This window comes from Crinia signifera, chromosome 6 (assembly GCF_055691185.1).
Source record: "Crinia signifera chromosome 6, ASM5569118v1, whole genome shotgun sequence".
NCBI lineage: Eukaryota > Metazoa > Chordata > Amphibia > Anura > Myobatrachidae > Crinia > Crinia signifera.
The window spans coordinates 227,089,454-227,110,363 of record NC_139222.1 but is presented as its reverse complement, the minus strand read 5'-3'; the positions used below and the strand labels follow the sequence as shown (position 1 = coordinate 227,110,363).

Genomic DNA, 20,910 nt, shown 5'->3' with positions numbered 1-20,910 from the left:
ATTTTTCCACCTAAAATATTTTTATTTGGTGGTTTGAAACTGTGGCTTTATGTTAATTAACTTTGAGTAAGCTTTTGAATTTGATTAACTTTGTACTTCGCTACCGTCTCATTATGAAACGTCATGCATACTTTTGAAACCAGGGTATTTTTTTAATTCGTTTTTTAAGCAGAAGTTGTTCCTCACTTGAAAATTCACATTAAAGGTTTAAAAAACTATGAAAGTTTTTGTAAAATTAAAGGGAACGCTGAATTTCAAGGGTGTAGACTTTTTTTTCATATCCATTTTAAATTAACAAAACTGTATTATTCCAGATGCAATGTCAAAATCTCCTGTAAAGATTTCTTAATATTTAGCCTGATGTTCTAATACCCTCAACTATGCATGTTTTCTAGATTTCTCGAATCCACCATTGATATAACAAACCAAGCTAGCTGAACTAATTCCACACAGAACATAAAAGTATCCATAGCTGAAGTTGGTAGCTGGACAGGGTTCATGCTGTACTGCATTTAAAATTTTTTTTAAATAACATGTGATTGTTTAATCTTCTAACATTATGGTTTATTAATTAAGCTTTAATTTATGCTTTGTAGAACTTGCTGAAAGTAATGACACTAACATGAAAAGCGATCAAAAGCAAAACAATACCTTAAAGCATGCACTGGTTGAACTGGAGGAAGCTAAGGCTGAAAAGGAGAAAAATGAAACACAGATAGTCAACCTCACTCAGAAAGTTGCAGAGTTGGAAGAGAAGCTTGCCAGATGTCAAGAGCAGGTGATTAATTTGGAGTCCAAAAAAGAAACCGTAGCCACTGAACTGCAGACCCAAAAAGATCTCACAATCCGACTAGAGGGTACAGTTGAAACATTAAAGCAGGAGGTAGATCAGAATCAATTAAACATTGCCAGCAAGGTTGCTCAAATAAAAACTATTCAAAATAAGTTGGATGACTTTGGCAATAGTGAGCCAAAAGACCACTCTGGTGAGATAGAGTTTTATAGCTTAAATGACATGTTGGCTGAATCCAAGAAACATCTTGACGGAAATGTGAGTCAGTCTGAAAAATTGGTTTCCGGTAGAGAGAGTGCGTTTTACAATGCTGTTGAAGGCCTGTGGAAAAAATGTCAAGACGTTCTCCAGGAATCGGTCAAAAAGAACAAGTGGATCCAGCATCTCGAAAAACAGCTGGATGACCTACAAAAGGAATTGTCTATACTGCGAAACACAAAGGATGTTCAACTAATCCAGGTGTCTTCCCAATGCTGTCTTCTGAAGGAAAAAGATGAAGTGATTGTCCAGCTCAGAGAACAAGTGTCAGACCTCAGCAACCATTTGGAGAAACACAGAAAGCAAGAAATTGACTATAAGAATGAGTTATTGTTAAATAGTCAAAAGATAAAGGACTTGGGGCTCCTTGCTGATTCTTACAAAGACCAATATGAAAAGCGTAATGGATTTGAAGAAAAGAGCAAAGAAAAATCTGTTGCCATTGAAAAATTGGATAAACGCTTGGCAGAACTCCAGACGGTGCACATGGACTGTGAAAAGAACATACACACATTAAATAATGAGAGAGCTGAATTGGAAGAAAGAAATAGAAATGTACAGGAAGAACGTGCAGCTGCTGAGCGTGCTAAGACGGAAAGCGAGAAACAAGTCCAAGAGTCAGCAGAAGAAATTAAACTGTAAGTTTTTAATGATAAATGCTCTGTGTCAAGGTTGCTTGAACTTACTCCGAACCCAATGCTTGAGTGAAGGCTTTTAAGCTATAGTTCAAATTTACATTAATTTGTATTAAGTTAGTTATTGATTTTTGTCATCTAATGCAGTTTTCTCTCTAGAACGGTAAATAGGCTTCAGTTACTGTACATCATGTTAAATTCTACGGTATTTGTTTCCTAGCACGGCGCCAGCGATTTTAATTGTATCCATCGGGACCCAAAAAATCACATTGATCGCATGCAACCAAATCGCATGCGATCGACCTGATTTTTACATTGGAATCAATGTAAAATGGTCCCTGAGACCCGGGCTTCGGGTTGGCGTTAATCGTGGGTTGCCGTTAACAATGGGGGGGCATTTAACATACACATTACCCATTAGGGTGCCTATACAATCAAAAATCGGGGCCATTGGCCCATTTAACATTGCTCCCTATGTAAAATCGCGTCGGTCGCATCGCATGCCATTATAATGGCATGCGATGGACGCGATCAACGCGATTTTCGCATTGCCGACAATAAAGGCTAAAAATAGCCAAATATCGCGTTAGTTGCGTCCATCGTATACCTTAAGTTAAGGTATGCGATGACCCACGATGGGCGCCGTGCTAGGAGGCAAGTACCAATTCTACTTTAATTTAACAATGACCTTTTTACTGCTGCAGTAGGGATTAAGCTTGGCTAGTGTCACTTATCCAGGCTGATAATCAAGTTATTTAGGCTTACACTATACCTTGTGTTGTTAAGGTTAAAGAAAGAGCTTCGGCAACAAACTAGTCAACTGACTGTGGTGCAGCTGGAGCTTCAGAGAAAAGAGGAGGATTATACGGAACTCAAAGACAAATTAACCGATGCCAAAAAGCAAATACAGCAGGTGGAGAAAGAGGTCAGTCACTTTTTTTTTTATTTTCCCTTTGTACACATTTTGTTTACTGGTATAAGTAACTGGGGGTACAATTAATAGTTCCAACCTGGGTTTTCCGTTTTAACCCTTTGAGTGCCAACGTTGCTGTGAGATCCTCTAAAAATGCCAGTGTCGCTCAAAGCCAAGGTGCTGGTATATTTGGCGGCTATTTTGAGGATCTCTCACAGCAAAGTTGTCACTCAAAGGGTTAACATTTCTCCTTCATCCTATAGGGGACACTGAAGTCTGTCTACATTTGGGGGATATAGTGGTGTCTGAGGAGTCGGCACTTTTATAGTGTGTACACATGGTAAGATTTGGCTTCCGATGTTCCCAATATAGAGAACATCGGAAGCTATATTGCATGCTTTTTTAGGGCTTGCGAGCCCGATGCGCGCTCCCGTGTGAGTGCAAATTCGGCAGCCAGATAGAGAGGGCATGCAAGACTATATAGTCTAAATTGTGCCCCTCTAGCATGCCGTGAGATGCGAGTCCCGATGCGATCTGATTGCTCTAAATTAGGTGGATCTGTTCCTAAGCGGACAAGCCACCAGGATGTAGTCAGTCAATGCCACGGCCGTGGCCTGTTTCAACAGACAAGCATGCACACGAAGCCAACAAGCTATGCAGGAAGTCCGACCGATCTTAAGATGGGTGAATCGTTATGCAAAAGGTCTCTTGGCAATTTTTATCCCAGGAGTGGAAAAGTGGGAGGCAGATTACATCAGCCATCAGGATTCATCCAGGAGAGTGGGCATTTCATCTGAGTGTGTTTTATCAGATTACATAAAATCGGGGAACCCTACAGATTTATCTGATGGCGTCCGGATTGAACCACAAACTTTCACTGTATTGTTGTCGCACGAGGGATTCATAAGATGGGGCAGTGGATGCCCTGTCTGTACCCTGGAATTACACTCTGTTATACCTAGTCACAAATACAAGAGAACAATAACCGGCGCTGATTATAAAAAATGACTTGTGAGTAGATTTCCTCCTTAGTCTCCACAAGTCCTTAGACAAGTCCAGTAGGACTTGTGGAGACTAAGGAGGAAATCTACTCACAAGTCATTTTTTATAATCAGCGCCGGTTATTGTTCTCTTGTATTTGTGACTACGTATGTTAAGGAGTGGTGCTCCTTGAACGAATAACCAGGCAGCGATTATAGGGAGCGCTGTGAGGCCGAAAAAGACCCGTTGTTTGATATTACTCTGTTATACCTGTTTCCACTTATTCCAAGGTGGATCAGGAGGGAGTCCATTTCAATCATTCTAGTGGCTCCAAACTGGACACGCAGGGCCTGGTACACTAGAGGCCCATACACACTGGGCGACTTTGAGCTAAAAGTCGCTCAAAACAGCAGGTTTGAGCTGCTTTTAGCTCAAACCCGCCCAGTGTCTATGGCCCAGCGATGAGCGCTGCTGCGTGCTCCCGCAACATCGCCAGGAAAGCCGCTCATCTGTTGGTTATACCAGCAGATGAGCGGCTTTCAGGACGGCGTTGCATAGCGCTCCTGCTATGCAACGCCACCCTCCCCCCTCTGTCGGCGCCGGGCAGGAGGAAAGCCGCTAAGTGTGTATGCACTGAGCGGCTTTCCCCACAGCGATGTACCCTATCATTGCTGTCCATACACACTGGGCATAGTCGCCCAGTGTGTATGGACATTAACTTACAGCCGCTTCTAGCAAACCACCCATGAAAGTCTCCTGAAAGAAAGAGGACCGACTGCAGCAAGGACCTTTCGTCTACCCAGACTTATCGCGTCTGCGTTTAATAATGTGGCTATTGAATCCATATTGCTAAGTAGGTGGGGTTTTCCGGAATACGTTATACCAACAATGCTTAAGGCCCGGAAGTTACTTCAGCCCATTTTCACAGAATCTGGAAGGCCTATGTGGCCTGGAGCGAAAGGCACAGGCTTCCCACAACAGTTTTCAGTTTAACTTGCCTCTTATGTTTCTTGCAAGCAGTTTTTTCAGCAGGACTCAGCTTGGGATCTCTAAGGGTACAGATATTGGTTTTGTTCATATTCTTTGACTGCCGTTTTGCCCTGATTCCAGAGGTTCAGGCCTTTCTCAAAGGAGTCCTCCACATTCAGCCACCTGCTAGAGCTCCAACAGAACCCTGGGATTTGTCATTGGTTTAAACTCTCAAGTGAGACACTTTTGAACCACAGGAAACAGTGGATATACGACTGTTAACCTGGAAGACTGTTATTCTGCTAGAATTGGCTTCCGCCAGAAGAGTCTCTGATCTTAGCATTTTCTCCTGTCGATCAGCGCACCTGGTGTTCGATGAAGATAGAGGGGACAAGTTTGGATTGTCTTCAAAAAGTAGTATTGTCATTTCATATGAATCCGCTAATAGTGGTCCCAATATTGTTTGGGGGATTCAGGTTCTTTAGATGTGGTACGAGCCCTGCATATGTACAAAGAAAGGACATCACAGACGTTGGCACGTTGGTTTTGTCTTACAATTAAGCAAGCTTATACAGCTTCTGCTCGACGACTACCACCAAACATTTCAGTGGGTCCTTCATGATGTCTCTTTCACAGTTATGTAGAGTGGCTACTTAGTCAGTCCCTCACACATTTATCAAATTCTACAGATTCTACACCATTGCAACATCCATTTCTAGGTTTGGTGAGGCGATGTTACAGGATTTCCATCGCTCTCCAACTTGGTAGCTTTGGGTCTGTCCCCAAATGTATGACAGACTTCAGTGTCTCCTATAAGATGAAAAAGAAAACAGGAATTTTGGTACTTACCGATAATTCAATTTTTCCAAATCCATAGGGGACACTGAACACCCACCCAGCGCTGCTCAAGTCCATTGGTGTGTATATCTTGGTCGTGTTCTGTTTTGCGGTTATTTCTGTTTCATCTTGTTGCTGGTTCTCTTCTGCTTCTCACTCTCTCTCTCTCTGGATATTCCTTGGTCTCTATCTCCTCTCAGGCACTGAAGTCTGGGAGGGGGATAGAGGGGGAGGAACCAGCCACACTTCAATCTTCTTAAATTGCTGACACCTCAGAGACCACTCTATCCGCCAAATGTATGTCACACTTCAGTGTCCCCGATTTATTTGGAGAAATGGAATTATCGGTAAGTACCAAATTCATGTTTTTATCCTTTTAAATATAGCAACTAAACCGTTGAAATCTTGCGGCTGCCTGTAACTCACCAGCTGGTACGTTTACCCTATCATCTTTAATTTATTGTTTATTGAAACATTTCAGATTTCTACAATGCGGGAAGAGAAAAAGACGCTAACCAACAAAATAAATGAATATGATAAACTGAAGAAGCAGATGTCTTGTGATCTAGAAGTGAAACAGCGGACAATTCTACAGCTGAGCAAGGTTATTTCCTATTCTGCATGTCATTATTACTGCAATCCGGGCGTTCCGCCAGCTTGGTGTTGCAAATACAATGTGGCTGCCTTACTTTATATATATATATATATATGTGTGTGTGTGTGTTCTAGTTGTGTATATATGTGTTCTAATAGTGCTTCGTGCTGTTGCTGCAATGCCATTAGTAGCCTTGCACAGGGGCAGTATTTCAGTCTGGCAGGGCAAGGTTTTCCTGATTGCTGTGTTATGAAGCTTAGCAGCCCAGCAGTCAGTTCTGATATATAATATTTGTTTTATTTTACCACTTAAGAGAAATATAAATAGCTTCCTCTTTCAGAAGAGCATATATGCACTTAAGAGTGTGAGTTATCAAAGTTAATTACTTATTTAGCTATTTTGAAACATAGAATTTGACGGCAGATAAGAACCACTTGGCCCATCTAGTCTGCTTGAATAAGGTTACTTAATTGAGCGAAGTATTTAAATACAAACCGTAGTGTTTATTTTGCTGTCTCTGGCTGTTTTCACAGATGCCCCTTGATTAGCGTTTACAGCAAACCGATCGTTCTTCAAAAGCAGATTGTTTCTGAGTTAATCCTGCGATGCATCAAATGTTTACACACATATTTTACTAAACATTGTTATGCCTTTTATACAGGTCTTTGAGTCCCACAGGCTTGTCACAGGTTTATTTGTTGGTTGTCTCATCTTGACATGTCTGTGCAATATGTTTACATTTGTGTTATTAGCAGGGCTTGACAAATTTATTAAAAATCTAGGAGCCTGGATGAAAATGTAGGAGCCAGAAAAAAAATAGTGACAGTGTGCGCCAAAAAGTAACACCATAATGCCTATTGCACATGTCACATACCCATTACACATACCCACATGCCACAATGCCTATTGCACATTGTGCCACACACCAAAAAACCTTTTGATTACTATACCACACACAATAATGCTCATTACATATACCACACACACCGTAACGCCCATTACCCAGTAAACCAAACACCGTAATGCCCATTACATATAATACCACACGCCGTAATGCCCATGGCCAGGGGCGTAACTAAAAGAAAGGGTGTCTGGGAGAGAGAGGCAGCATCAGGGAGGGAGAGAAAGAGAGTGTCAGAGAGCAAGAGAGTCAGGGAGAGATAGGGGTAGAAAAAGGAGAGTGAGCAGGAGAGACATTGCCAGGACAGTCAGGTAGGATGGATGGATAGAGGTACAGTACAGATTGGGGAAAATGGTTGGAATGAGCACCATATGCTGCATCTATGAATATATGGATGGACTGGGGCAAAGATGGACAAATGGGCAGACAGTATGGGGGGATCACACAGGTGAGGCAGACTGGCACTAGAGGGGGTGCAGGCCACACAGGTGGGGCAGGCTGGCACTTGCAGGCCACACAGGTGGGGCAGGTTGACACTTGCAGGGGGGTGTAGGCCACACAGGTGGGACAGGCTGGCACTTGCAGGAGGATGCAGGCCACACAGGTGGGACAGGCTGGCACGTGCAGGGGGTGCAGGCCACACAGGTGGGGCAGGCTGGCACATGCAGGGGGTGCAGGCCACACAGGTGGGGCAGGCTGGCACGTGCAGGCCACACAGGTGGGGCAGGCTGGCACTTGCAGGGGGGTGCAGGCTACACAGGTGGGGCAGGCTGGCACTTGCAGGGGGGTGCAGGCCCACACAAGGGGGGGGGGTTTGACATATGTATGCTGGTGGTTAGGGCAAAACATGACACAAGAGGTAGTGTGCATTACCCCCCCCCCCCCATATCCCCTTCCCTATCCCCTTGGGGTTACATACTTTTCCAGGGGTTAACATTCTCTGCAGGGGTTAACATGTGCTTACACGGGGCATAGAGGAGGCACCGAGTTCTTTAGCAGCAGCTGCCGCACTGAAGTGGTCGACGGTGCGCTGCCGCTGCTGACTTCCTGCAGACTCCGTGCGCTGCCGCTGGTGGTCCCTTAGGAGGGGGAGGGTTGGACACCCTGTCCGCGCTGCTAACTTCCAGCAGGTGGGGTACGGGGTTGGGCACCACTCAGTGTGCTGCCGCTGTTCCCTGAGGGGGGGTCGGGCACCCACCAACCCGCGCTGCTGACTTCCAGGGGACGGGGGCGGGCGCCGCTCAGTGCGCTGCTGCTGTTCCCTGAGGGGGGAGTCGGGCACCCACCAGCCCGCGCTGCTGACTTCCAGGGGACGGGGGCGGGCGCCGCTCAGTGCGCTGCCGCTGTTCCCTGAGGGGGGGTCGGGCACCCAGCCCGCGCTGCTGACTTCCAGGGGGCGGGCGCCGCTCAGTGCGCTGCCGCTGGTCCCTTGGGAGGGGGAGAGGGGGGTCATGCACCCTGGCCACTCTGCTGACCTCCAGCAGGTGGGGGCTAGGAAACGCTGCCACTGACCAGACCAGATTCTGCTTCCTCTCTCCCAAAAAATCTGGTCGCCAGGAAGCAGAATCTGGTCGCCATGGCGACCTGGCGACCGGTATTTGTCGAGCTCTGGTTATTAGATTTATACATCTAAAAATGCACTTTTATTCTTACTTTGTGGACCCATTTACTGATTAAATATAAATAAAATGCCTATGTACATATATTGATCTGACCAGTCTAGACAAATGAGAACAGCTCCTGAAATATTTGCACCTTTGTGTTCAGTTTTCTGTACGACAATCACTGTCACATGTGGCACCATTTATTTTAAATCGCATAAAAGGAATCATTTTAAATTTGGTTTTACAACTAAAGAATTTGTTACCCCAAAGCTCTCTTATTGTTTACATAAGGATTTGTTGGCTACAAGTTTTTGCTTATATCCGCAACAAGATGATAAAAATATAGTTATTTATTATGTCAAAAGCTGATGGGCATGCTGGCAGCTGTAGTTCCACATCTGAAGAGCCCCAGGTCATGAAGTCTCATTTATATGAAATAACAGATCTGAACAACTGTGTTGTCAAAGTGTTTGGGTTTTTAATCATTTTGTCTTCATTTAATTTCTCCTTTTCAGATGATAAGATATTACTTCATAACTGGGGCATCCGCTAAAATAAAGCTGGTTAATCATTGTGACATGGACATGTTTGTACCTACTGATCAGTCTTTGATTTATGTTCTCATAAAGGTTACTGTAGAAAAGCTGAGATTCAACATTTTTTTTATACCCCTGTATATGTAGGAACACCGCGATGAGAAAAATGAAGACACAATGCAGCTTTACCAAAAGACTTGTCAAGGTAATACGATTAATATTGGATATGCTGTATATACCTAAATACATATGTAACCTCCTTTTTTAAAGTGGTTTGGATTACTTTGATATTTGAATGTGCTTCCACCGAAACTGAGTTTTAATAAATAGGTGACACTGAGGCCCTTATTCTGGTTCACTTGCAAAGGTAAATTCCTTCTCAAATGGAAAAAAACGTGTGCACTGCAGGTGGGGCAGATGTAACAGGTGTGCAGAGAGAATTCGATTTGGGTGGGATTTTACTTCAAAGTAAGATCTATATTTCAGTGTACAGATAAATCAGTCAGTATTTTCCATGCACAGAAACAAAATAACTCACCCAAATCTAATTATCTGCACATGTTACATCAGCTCCACCTGCAGTGCCCATGGTTTTGTCCATTTGAGAATGAATTTGCCTTTTCGAGTGAACCAAAATAAGGGCCTTAATCCAGGCAATAAAACATAAGTGTAGGTCCTATCTATCCTATGTTAAATGGCATTGCATTAACAATCAATATCTATTTATAGTTCCTTGGTTGGAAATGTAAATGCTTAATATTCATGAAGATAAGCAGAATTAGTCTTTTAATGTTTATATATGGCCACATTTATTTCCGGGAATGGCGCTGTAAATGAATTAGCTGTTTAATGTATTTTCTGCTCAATAAGCGCATAATTTAACAGTTACAAATTGCAGCCTACTTGTGGCTTTTACAAGAAGGCACTCAGCGGTTCTTCATTCATTTATATATTCACCTATTTGTTGCAATCAAATAAAATATAAACATTTCCCTGACAGATGAGGTTCTTAAGGGTTGCAAAGTATTTATTACAGCTTAAGCTGAGTACATATTAAGCCGATAGATCGGACATGCAGCCAAGCCGGCAATCTATCAATAAGTTGGTGAGGTGTATGCGCAAGGGATCTTGTGCATACATACATACCTACCTACCAATCCCATCAATATGTCTAGTCCACTCCCACTTGTGATGTCATGGCGTCAGCCGCTGACCTATTGTATGGTCCAGTCGTACACACATCTAGATGTATCAATATATATGGAATGTATATCCATGACGGCTGTGCTGCAGGTCAGACGTGATCTGTTTGTGAACAACGTTGTTCTCGGACATATGAGGTGCAACCAGCCTTATACTAGTTCTATATCCACCCAAAAGCACGAGTGAGTAATGGATTAAGGCAAAAACTGGAAAAGGACATTTCCTAAAGCACTTTAAGCAATTTAGTTTCTGTGCAGGGTAAATACTGGCTGCTTTATTTTTACACCAGCCGGAATAACCCCAGGTTATTCCGGCTGGTGTAAAAGGAGTATAACTCGCCCAAATCTAACTGCACATTTGCCCCACCTGCAGTGCACATTATTTTATCTATTAGAGCAGAGGTTCCCAAAGTTTTTTGAATCACGGCACCCTAGAGTTTCAGAATATTTTTCAGGGCACCCCTAGGCCAAAGTTTGTTACCAAGAAAAAAAAAATAATGAAATAAGTTGTGCTTAAATGTCATCCTTAGGTCCAGTTATGTGGTGAGGAACACAATTAATTTCTCTTTCCCCACATATTTTATAATTGGAAGCCCCAAGCACTGATTTTGCCTGTTTAATTGGCCATAAATAATTTGAATTGGTTCTGGACCACCAACCTGAGGCACCCCTGCAAGTGCTCCGAGGCACCCCAGGGAGCCTAGGCGCACAGTTTGGGAACCACTGCATTAGAGAGAAAATGTGCTGTACAATCCATTCTGAATTAGGCCCCAGGTCTGCTATTTTCCAGTGCTTATTTTATTACCCTGCAATTTTTATTTATATCACATGCAACATATCTGTACTCCATGCTTAATTAAGTGTGCATGGAAATCCACATTGGTTGGCAAACTAAATTCAAATACTTTCTAAAGAAAGTGTGACTTCTTTGTAAAAATATGTATAAAAATGTTCAGATATTGCAAATACATATATTTTGGGTGAGGGTATAATCGCTTGGGAAGCATTTGTGCGCACTCCAGTTGTACCTGGAGAACCAGAAATCATCAAGAAGGTAATTTATGGCAATAATCCGACGCTAACTCTGCCGCGAGGATGTAGAGGAGCTGTAGAACAGGGTTTATAGTCTGTATTTCTATTACATTTAATACTGCCAATGACCATAATATCTACAACCTTGTATCTGACTTTAATGGAATTTTTAATTAAAATAGGAATGAAAAGCCGGGAATGTATTTGTTTTTACTTGCATCGGCAATCAGCTTGTTATTGCATTGGCTGATTTAATGCATGGGAAATGTGACAGCTGCAGCAAACAGTAGGCACCAGCATTGCACTGGGATTAATCAGCTGTTCTGTGGTCTTACAAGTGAGATACTGTGCTCGTGTTCTCCTGCTGCACTTTCTGGATGATATTAACGAGATAATTTCCCTTCAAAACCGTTTTCCATATTTGTGCAAGTTAATGTATTATTGTTATTTGCATAATTTCCAGCGGCTTCTACAGATGTACTAGTGTGCTGCGGTCTCTCCTATAATTCCTCTGTTTCATTTGTTCTATTGATATATAGGGCCCTGTTCAGACCTCCTCGCTAGGCTGCATATATACGCTGCCTTGTGAGCAGGTAAACGCAGCCCGCTGAATACACGCCTCCCCCCAGCTGTCCAATCCCCGCATTACGTTGCGAGCGGATTTATTTACAGTTTCTTATATAGTGCAGCAGACTCCGTTGCGCTTTACAATAGTAGACAGTGATAAAACAAACTGGGTAACAACAGACAGACTTGGAGGTAGGAGAGCCCTGCTGCAAGCTTACAATCTATAGCAGATGTGTACGCTTGCACAGCCGCTCACTTGCACCTACAGAGAGGAAAAACCATTCTATGGTTACTTACCATCGAATGATTTTCCCTCTGTTTGTTATGATAAGTAAGCCAGGACATTCCGCCGAAATGGGGGCGGGTGCTGATGTCATGTGACATCATCTGACCGAGCAGACAAGGGCAAGCCTGCGTTTGCTTGGGTCCGCCCAACATTACTATGGACGTGCCCACCGCTTTTGTAGGCACAAACATAAGACACTGGGTGACCCAAGCATACGCCCCCTGCCTGTCACTCCGGCAGTGAGCGTCTCGGTGAATGAAAATTTCACCAAAGGCTCCCGCTGCAGGGGTTTTCACATGCACAGACCCCCACCTTTAGGGATGGGGCTAAATCGGCCCCGCGGTCTGGTGTCATAGTTGATCATTCAGATGTTTTCGCCACCAGATCTCCCAACATTATATGAGATCGTGGGGCAAAATTCAATTGATCTTTTTTATTGCGCCAATTAGTGTTGGGTTTAGTTGTGTATTTGTTTGCTTGTTTTTATCTAAATTTGCGTGGGTCTGAAAAAGCATAGTAATGATTATTTATATGGGGCTCTACATATGGGGCGCATTCCCCACCACCACCTCTACCTCTCTCGCTTTCTCTTTTCTGTGCATGATGTTTGGAAGACTTGATTGTGCCTTTTAGAATAGCATTGTGCAAACATTTTAATAGTTAGGTGCAGAAGTAGGTTATTCTGGTTTATAATTGTACCCAAATTTTATTACTATACCTACATCTCAAACATATCAGCTGCCTAAAATATACGTGCTGCAGCAGTAGTGACTTATTGCTATCATAGTAAAACCCCGCCTCTACCTCCATCACTGAGATTTGATATGGCCGATTGACCGATGGAAACTCCTGGATAGATGCTATTGTTTATTGCATGATGTAGTGCAACAGTTAACAATCACTATATTTTCTACTATATATATATATATATATATATATATATATATATATATATATATATATATATATATATATATATATATATATATAAAAAGGGGGATACCTAACCGTCCGCGCCTTAAAGATGGCTAGCAGCAACTCTGAAAGTCCCCTGTTAGCCGGGACTTAAGACAGATAGAGATAAAGACAAAGAAACAGAGTGCGCTTATAAGTGAAGGTACACAACTTATTCCTCACATTTGTTTAAAACATTTATTCAGTAAAAGCCTTAACAGTTCGGCTCATATAAAATACACAAATACATATAGTCTTTTTGTAGATGACCATTGACGTAATGTACAATTTTTCCGATACAACAACTGGCCCAACGCGTTTCGTCACCTGCGTGACTTCCTCAGGGGCACTTGGCAACTTGGTTGACAAAGGTACAATTGCACTTTATGTAGTATCTCAAAATGAATGGGTACAGAAAAATAGTTTTTTTTGCAGGAATGTATATTTTACCAGTTAACAGCGCTCTTGTTAAGGCTGGCCCATACAAATAAACAAAATTTTTGTCCCAGTTTCACTGAGTACACCCACTCAGTGGTAGATATCAACATCCAGGTCAAACTAAGCTGTGTGACCAGGAAGTAACCTCTAGTGTATTCTGCCATTGAATACACTAGAGGTTACTTCCTGGTCACACAGCTTAGTTTGACCTGGATGTTGATATCTACCACTGAGTGGGTGTACTCAGTGAAACTGGGACAAAAATTTTGTTTATTTGTATGGGCCAGCCTTAACAAGAGCGCTGTTAACTGGTAAAATATACATTCCTGCAAAAAAAACTATTTTTCTGTACCCATTCATTTTGAGATACTACATAAAGTGCAATTGTACCTTTGTCAACCAAGTTGCCAAGTGCCCCTGAGGAAGTCACGCAGGTGACGAAACGCGTTGGGCCAGTTGTTGTATCGGAAAAATTGTACATTACGTCAATGGTCATCTACAAAAAGACTATATGTATTTGTGTATTTTATATGAGCCGAACTGTTAAGGCTTTTACTGAATAAATGTTTTAAACAAATGTGAGGAATAAGTTGTGTACCTTCACTTATAAGCGCACTCTGTTTCTTTGTCTTTATATATATATATATATATATAAAAAGATAAAAAATAAATAAATAAAAACAATCACTATAAAAAAAGCAAAACTATCTGCTTCTGTGTGTCGTAGATGTGAAGACGAAGGAAAAGATAATTGAGGATATGAAGCTGACACTTATTGAGCAGGAGCAGACTCAGGAGGAACAAGAGCGAGCACTTGAAGCCAAAGTAGAAGAAGCAGAAGCATTATCTGAAAGTAAGTGTGTTGTCTGCTGAAAAGGGTAATTTGTGTTCAAGAGCGAGGCTCGGTATTGACTATATGTCAGGCAACACCGCTGTATGTTTTGTGTGTACTCACTATTACATTGAAGCTTTGTCATTTTTTAATGTGTTACCTTTAAAGTGAGACAACACTGCGCATTGGATTCAGCTATTTTGGAAGTCTCATGTCTCAGTGATGACAGTAGTTTATAGGCTACAGTGTCATATACATTGTTGCCACCAGTGCATACACACTGGGTATGTGCTAACACTGGTATCGCTGGCTGCTTTATTCCACATGTCATTTATTGTTTTCCCTACAGAATTGAAAATGTGGAAACAAAGATATAGAGAGCTCGAAAAGGTTTCCAGCAAAGAAGCTTTGACAATGCTCAGCTGCGGAACTAATGAGAATGCAGAGGCTACTAATGCAGAAGTGACCAAGCTAAAGAACCGACTAGAGGTAGGTGTATATGGCGGGAGTTATTGCTGCCCATGCCTTGTACAATAACTGATTGCCCCTTTAAAAAAACATCTGAGTTTGGCCTGCATCCTGCACAGCCGCTGACTGTTGTCTTCCTCTAACAAAGTATGCTTAGTTGCTATACCTTCCTTGCCCAGACCATAGTATACTATTATTATAGATTTGTAAGGTGCCAACACACTGTCAGATAGTGAATAGAACAATGGAAAAAATGGTGTATGTGACATGGAGCTTTATCAAACCTTCTAAAGAGGACAAGTGAAGGGGTTTACCATAAATAATACCTTAAGTGTGAATGGTTGGTTGCTTGTCCTCTTGAGAAGGATTGCTAAATCTTTATCCATTATGATTAGATAGCATGACTTAACCCTTTGAGTGCCTAGTGAGTATGTCCAAATAGATGTGAAAATTGGCAAGAAAACCTTTTTGTTCATCATTGTGACCTGTAATGTTTACCTTTTATATAGGAAATACAATCTTTTTTACACATCAATTTTTTATTTGAATTTATATAACCAATGTGAGCGACGCTGGCATTTTTAGTGTTTATTTTGACCTTCTCTCACAGAGATGTTGGCACTCGGGGTTAATAGTTAGGCTTAATACTGACCTTACCCTCTCTCCTGGGAAGCCTCTTTTATAAGCTCTTCGTATAAGGCATTGAAGAATTGCATGATGGAAGCCACCTGGGAGAGATCTCAGAGCTGTATGTAATGGTGTTGAGTCTAGCATTTTGCACACATCAGACCAGTTACTGTATGATTGTATGATTTATTCTGGGTAAATAGAAAATCATTTTCCCTTCTTTTAATAAAAATGGAAATGTAAAGTTTTTTTGTAATAATTTAAATTGCATGGACTTTCCACTCATCCTATTACACTTACATACCTCCCAACTGTCACGATTTTAGAGGGACAGTCCCGATTTTCGGGTCCTGTCCCGCTGTCCCACCCGCGGCAGGCATTGTCCCGCTGCGGGGGGGGAGGCAGTTGGGAGACCCCCAATCTAGTAGAATAGACGCTGTGCGCATGCGCACAGCGTCTATTCTCGTATGAAAATTAGGTCGCGGCTAATTAGCATAAGCCGCGCCCTCATTTGCATACGCCCCGCCCCCTTTTCGGGCGCTCGCGCGGCTTTGCCGTGCGAGTGTCCCTATTTCATACGGACAGAAGTTGGGAGGTATGCACTTATATAAACTAGTAAATAAGTCACAAAGTGTTGTGGAATATTTGAAATGTTTATTATTATTATAATTATGGACACACTGTGGTATATGTGATGAGTCTTTCCTTGTTTCAGCTTAGTGTGTGTATCTTCTAGCAGCTAGCTGTACCAGCAAACAGATAAAACTCACTAATAGTCTTGCTGAGATCTCTGTATGTGTATGATTTTGGTATATGTTTATTTTCTTTATTCCTTTGTAGGAGTTTGAAGAAAAATACAGTAACGATAGAAAGAACTGGTTAGAAGAGAAAAAGTCCCTTATTGCACAAGCTAAAGAATCGGAGAGTCAGAGGAACAGAGAGATGCGAAAGTTTGCAGAGGACCGAGAGCGCTATGCCAAACAACAGGCAGAGATGGTAAATGAATTCATGTTTGGGATTGTAACTTGAGTCACTTGGGCTTGGTCACTTGTTTAAATTATAGCATCAATTAGGGATAGGGCAAGTGCTTATAATTGTGTCCTAGGTGTATATGTATAAAGCCTTGACGAGAGAGAAAGTGGCAAGAGATAAAGTACCGGCAACTCATCACTTAGCTGCCTTGTTTAAAAATGATGGTTTGCAGCTGATTGGTTGGTACTTTATCTCTCCCCAAGGTTTAGAACACGTGCGTCTAAATGTGAATTCCTAGTAAGGAGGTGGTACTTTGTGCCGTTATAACAAAGGAACAATATATGGACAAAAGTATTTGGACACACCTGTTAATTATTGGATTCAGTTGTTTTAATCAGACCCATTGCCACAGGTGTATAAAATTAAGCACCTAGCTGTTGTGCAGTCTCCATATAAAAACATTTGTGATACAAAATGGGTCGTACTTAAGAGCTCAGTGACTTCAAACGTGGTACTGTGATATTATGCCACCTTCCTAATATGATGATTCATGAAATGTCATCCCTTCTGGTTATTACACGGTCAACAGTGATATTATTAGAAAGTGGAAGCATTTAGGAACAATAGCAATCAATTAAGCCATGAAGCAGAAGACCACGTAAAATCACTGAGTGTTGTCAATGACCACTAAGGCGCATGGTGCTCCAACGCTCTGCTGATTCCATAGCTGAGAAGTTCCACTGGCCTTAATGTAAGCACAAAGTGTGTGGTGGGAGCATAATGGAATGGGTTTCATCGGCCGAGCAGACTTACACATGCCTTACATCACCAAGTCCAAATCCAAGCATCCGATGGAGTAGTGCAAAGCACAACAACACTGAACTGTGGAGCAGGGAAACCATATGCTGTGGAGTGACAGATCATGCTTCTCTGTTTGGCAGTCAGAGACGGACCTTACCTGCCTGACTCATGCCAACTGTGAAGTTCGGTGGAGGAGGGATAAATGGTATGGGGCTATTTTTCAGGGTTTGGGCTATGTATGAAGTCGAAGATATGTGTGAAATGACAGGTGTTTTTCTATCTACATGCCGATATGTGATGCAATGTAACTGACTGTTGCGACACCTGCAGATATCAAGCAGGGACTTGATCGAATTAATTATTAATGTATTGTTCAGCGGTGCTTACATCAGGAGTGGCTGGACTTTTGTAACCCGGGATCTACGTTTTGTACACTTACTTACTAGTGATCTACCGGCATCTTTCCCTGTGCAAAATGTTCTCCTCCCAGTCAACACATCCCTTACACATGCCATAACGGAGTAAACCAAAATTCACATAGTGCCACACAGAATGAGCCAAAAACCACATTATGCCACACAGTATGAGCTAAAATGCACATTATGCCACAAAGTATGACCTAAAATGCACATTATGCCACACGGATTGAGCCATAATTCATATGCCACAAAGAATGAGCCAAAATCCACATTATGCCATACAGAATGTTGTCTAGGAGGGTTCAGCAGCTATTTGCTAGGAACTTAATCTTGATCTACCTGTGAGAGCTCCGCGATCAACCTTTTGGCCAGCCCTAGCTTATTTCATAGTAACTCCATTGCATGTCTTGTAGGGTTTTTTCGAAGCTGGAAATAATTAAAGCCATATATAATAACCACCACTTCTCCCATATCTTCCAGGAACAACTCTCCACACAACTGGCTGGTAAAGACAGCACACTTCAAAAGTGGCGGGAGGAAAGGGACAGTCTCCTATCAGCACTGGAACAGCAGCTGAAAAGCTTACTTACCAGCAACGCCGAGAAGGACCGAGAGATTGAAAATATGAGAAAATCTAGCACAGTAAACACAGAAGGGGTGAGATATTGTCTTAGTATCTTACATTCTCTGTCCCGGGTATGTTACATCTAAGTAGGTATCACGTTAAGTTGCAAGTATAGTCAGAAAACTGAGGGAGAGACAAGTACATTTACAGAGGAGAAAGTCCTCACAGAACTCTCAAAACTGAAAGTGGATAAATCAATGGGGCCAGTGGTTGCAGGACAGAAAACAGAGAGTTGTAGTAAACGGAGTACAGTCAAAGGAGGGAAAGGTTACAAGTGGAGTACCCCAGGGATCTGTACTTGGACCGGTGCTTTTTAATATCTTTATTGGTGATATTGCAAATGGAATTGAGGGTAAACGGTGCCTTTTTGCAGATGACACAAAGGTATGCAACAGGGTAGACACACCAGGAGGGATAAAACAAATGATTGAGGATCTAGGTAGATTAGAGGAATGATCAAGAGCATGGCAACTACAGTTTAATGCCAAAAAATGCAAAATCATGCACTTGGGTCTCAGAAATCCAAAGACTAAATATAGTATAAATGACACTATAATGGAAACTACTGAGGAAGAGAGGGATCTAGGTGTCACTATTTCAGGGGACTTAAAAGCAGGTGGGCAATGTAACAAAGCAATGAAGAAGGCAAGTGAGATGCTTGGTTGCATAGGGAGAGGTATCAGCAGTAAAAAGAAAGAAGTAATGCCACTGTATAGGTCATTGGTACGACCTCACCTAGAGTATTGTGTTCAGTTCTGGAGGCCATATCTCCAGAAGGATTTAAATACATTAGAGACTGTACAAAGAAGGGCAACTAAAATGGTGCATTGCCTACATGATAAAACGTACCAGGAAAGACTAAAAGATCTAAATATGTATACTTTAGAGCAGAGAAGGGAAAGGGGGGACATGATAGAAACTTTCAAATATATCAAGGGTTTTAACAAGGTACAGGTGGGAGACATTTTTCACAGGAAGAGGAGCAACAGAACACGAGGACATGCACTGAAACTAGAGGGAGGAAGATTCAGGGGAATGGTGAGGAAGAATTACTTTACAGAAAGAGTAGTAGATAAGTGGAATAGCCTACCATCAGAGGTGGTAGAGGCAAATACAGTAGTACAATTTAAACATGCTTGGGATAAGCATATTGATATCCTTACAAAAATAATAAGGATCAAATATGATTTGAGGTAACATGTTTAAAGAAAAAAAGGGGCAGACTAGATGGGCCAAGTGGTTCTTATTTGCCGTCAAATTCTATGTTTTTCTGTTAGGCAATGTCTGCTTGGTCAGAGATGACCAACTTGTTTCATTGGTGTCCTAACTAACCTGTGGGAAAGCTTGGTGACATCAATACTAGAATATCAACCTTCCTAATCAGGTGATTTCTTACTCTAGCACAGGGGTTCTCAAACTCAGTCCTTAGAACCCTATACTGTACACGTTTTCCAGGTCACCCTTAAGGTGCATTCTTTACTCGTTGACACATTCAAAAGATCCACAGGTGGAGCTAATTATTTCACTTATGATTCTGTGAAGAGACCTGCAAAACATACACTGTGTGGGGTCCTGAGGACCGAGATTGAGAACCTGTGCTCTAGCATGAGCTGCAATGTTAGTGACTTCCATATATATTTATATTTATATTAGTTCATATTCAAATCTTATTTTGCTATAGGGCCTTGATGAAATATAGTGTGTGCAGTCTTCCCACAATGGGAAGAACAAACTTTAAGTAACAAGTTTTCAGTTTTGATTATTATAATAGAACCCTCAAAGTAAATGTAGTTGTATGCAGTACTTTTAGTTCTGAGAATAACTAAGTTAGACATATTTCATTTATGTATAACTCCAGCACAATTATTTTTTTGCTGCCGGTCCTGCTGTTTTCATGCGGTTAGAAATCATAAACATTGTTGTTTCCGTAAGATGTAACACAACGGTTTTGTTGTGGTTAGGAAGTAAAACCTTAAAGCAGTACTTCAAAGAGATGTAAATGATCTCTCCACGCATTAAGCATGTCTTTAAGCAATAGTGGCTTTCCCATGTAGTCTGCTTTCATACGGTTTGAGTATCTTTTTTTCTGTATTAAGAAAAATAAAATCTCATCATACTGCTCTTGTTACTTTTGAACAGATTAAAGCTTTCTCTGCCCAAAGAATCTTTTAAGTTTAATTTAAAAAGAAAGCAATTATAATGCTCATTTTTATGTTTCCTTTACTGGGATTTTGTTGATTGACTCCTATTTATAACCTTAGGAGTCTTCTGTCTTGGAGGAAATGAAGAGGCAGCTGGCTGCAAGAGAAGCCATGGTCAAGGAGCTACAGGACCAATTAGTGAAGTTGGAAAATGTTCCTGTAGAATCGGAAGGGAAGGTAGTGATTGCAGCACCTGTACGACTGTTTGGTTTAGAGTTGGCTTATAGTCTTCAATTTAGAAAATATACTGGTCAGATGTATAACCAGGGTTAATAGCACCCAGGGCAAATAAAAAAAGAAAACGCTGACTTCTCATGTTAAGGGCGGTATTTGATTCCAGGTCTCGACGGTCGGGCCGCTTGACAGTCGTGACCCGGTCCCGTTCTCGTTCTCGACCCGCTCGACTGCATCTCGACAGGCGGGACTCAATGTCCCGAGTGCCGAAAAGGGGGCGTGGCCATGAG

At 41.9% G+C, this 20,910-nt stretch overlaps 1 protein-coding gene across 3 annotated transcripts in view; it reads left to right on the top strand.

The window, feature by feature from the left end:
- KIF20B (kinesin family member 20B) overlaps positions 1 to 20,910 on the top strand; it is an 81,200-nt gene that overhangs the window by 47,048 nt on the left and 13,242 nt on the right. For all 3 annotated transcript variants that reach the window (XM_083149033.1, XM_083149032.1, XM_083149034.1), the window contains exons 20-28: positions 597 to 1,689; positions 2,473 to 2,611; positions 5,868 to 5,990; positions 9,170 to 9,227; positions 14,229 to 14,354; positions 14,683 to 14,822; positions 16,269 to 16,424; positions 18,101 to 18,277; positions 20,507 to 20,623. In XM_083149033.1, coding sequence (XP_083005159.1) covers positions 597 to 1,689; positions 2,473 to 2,611; positions 5,868 to 5,990; positions 9,170 to 9,227; positions 14,229 to 14,354; positions 14,683 to 14,822; positions 16,269 to 16,424; positions 18,101 to 18,277; positions 20,507 to 20,623 — 2,129 coding nt within the window. The remainder of the gene's footprint in view (positions 1 to 596; positions 1,690 to 2,472; positions 2,612 to 5,867; positions 5,991 to 9,169; positions 9,228 to 14,228; positions 14,355 to 14,682; positions 14,823 to 16,268; positions 16,425 to 18,100; positions 18,278 to 20,506; positions 20,624 to 20,910) is intronic.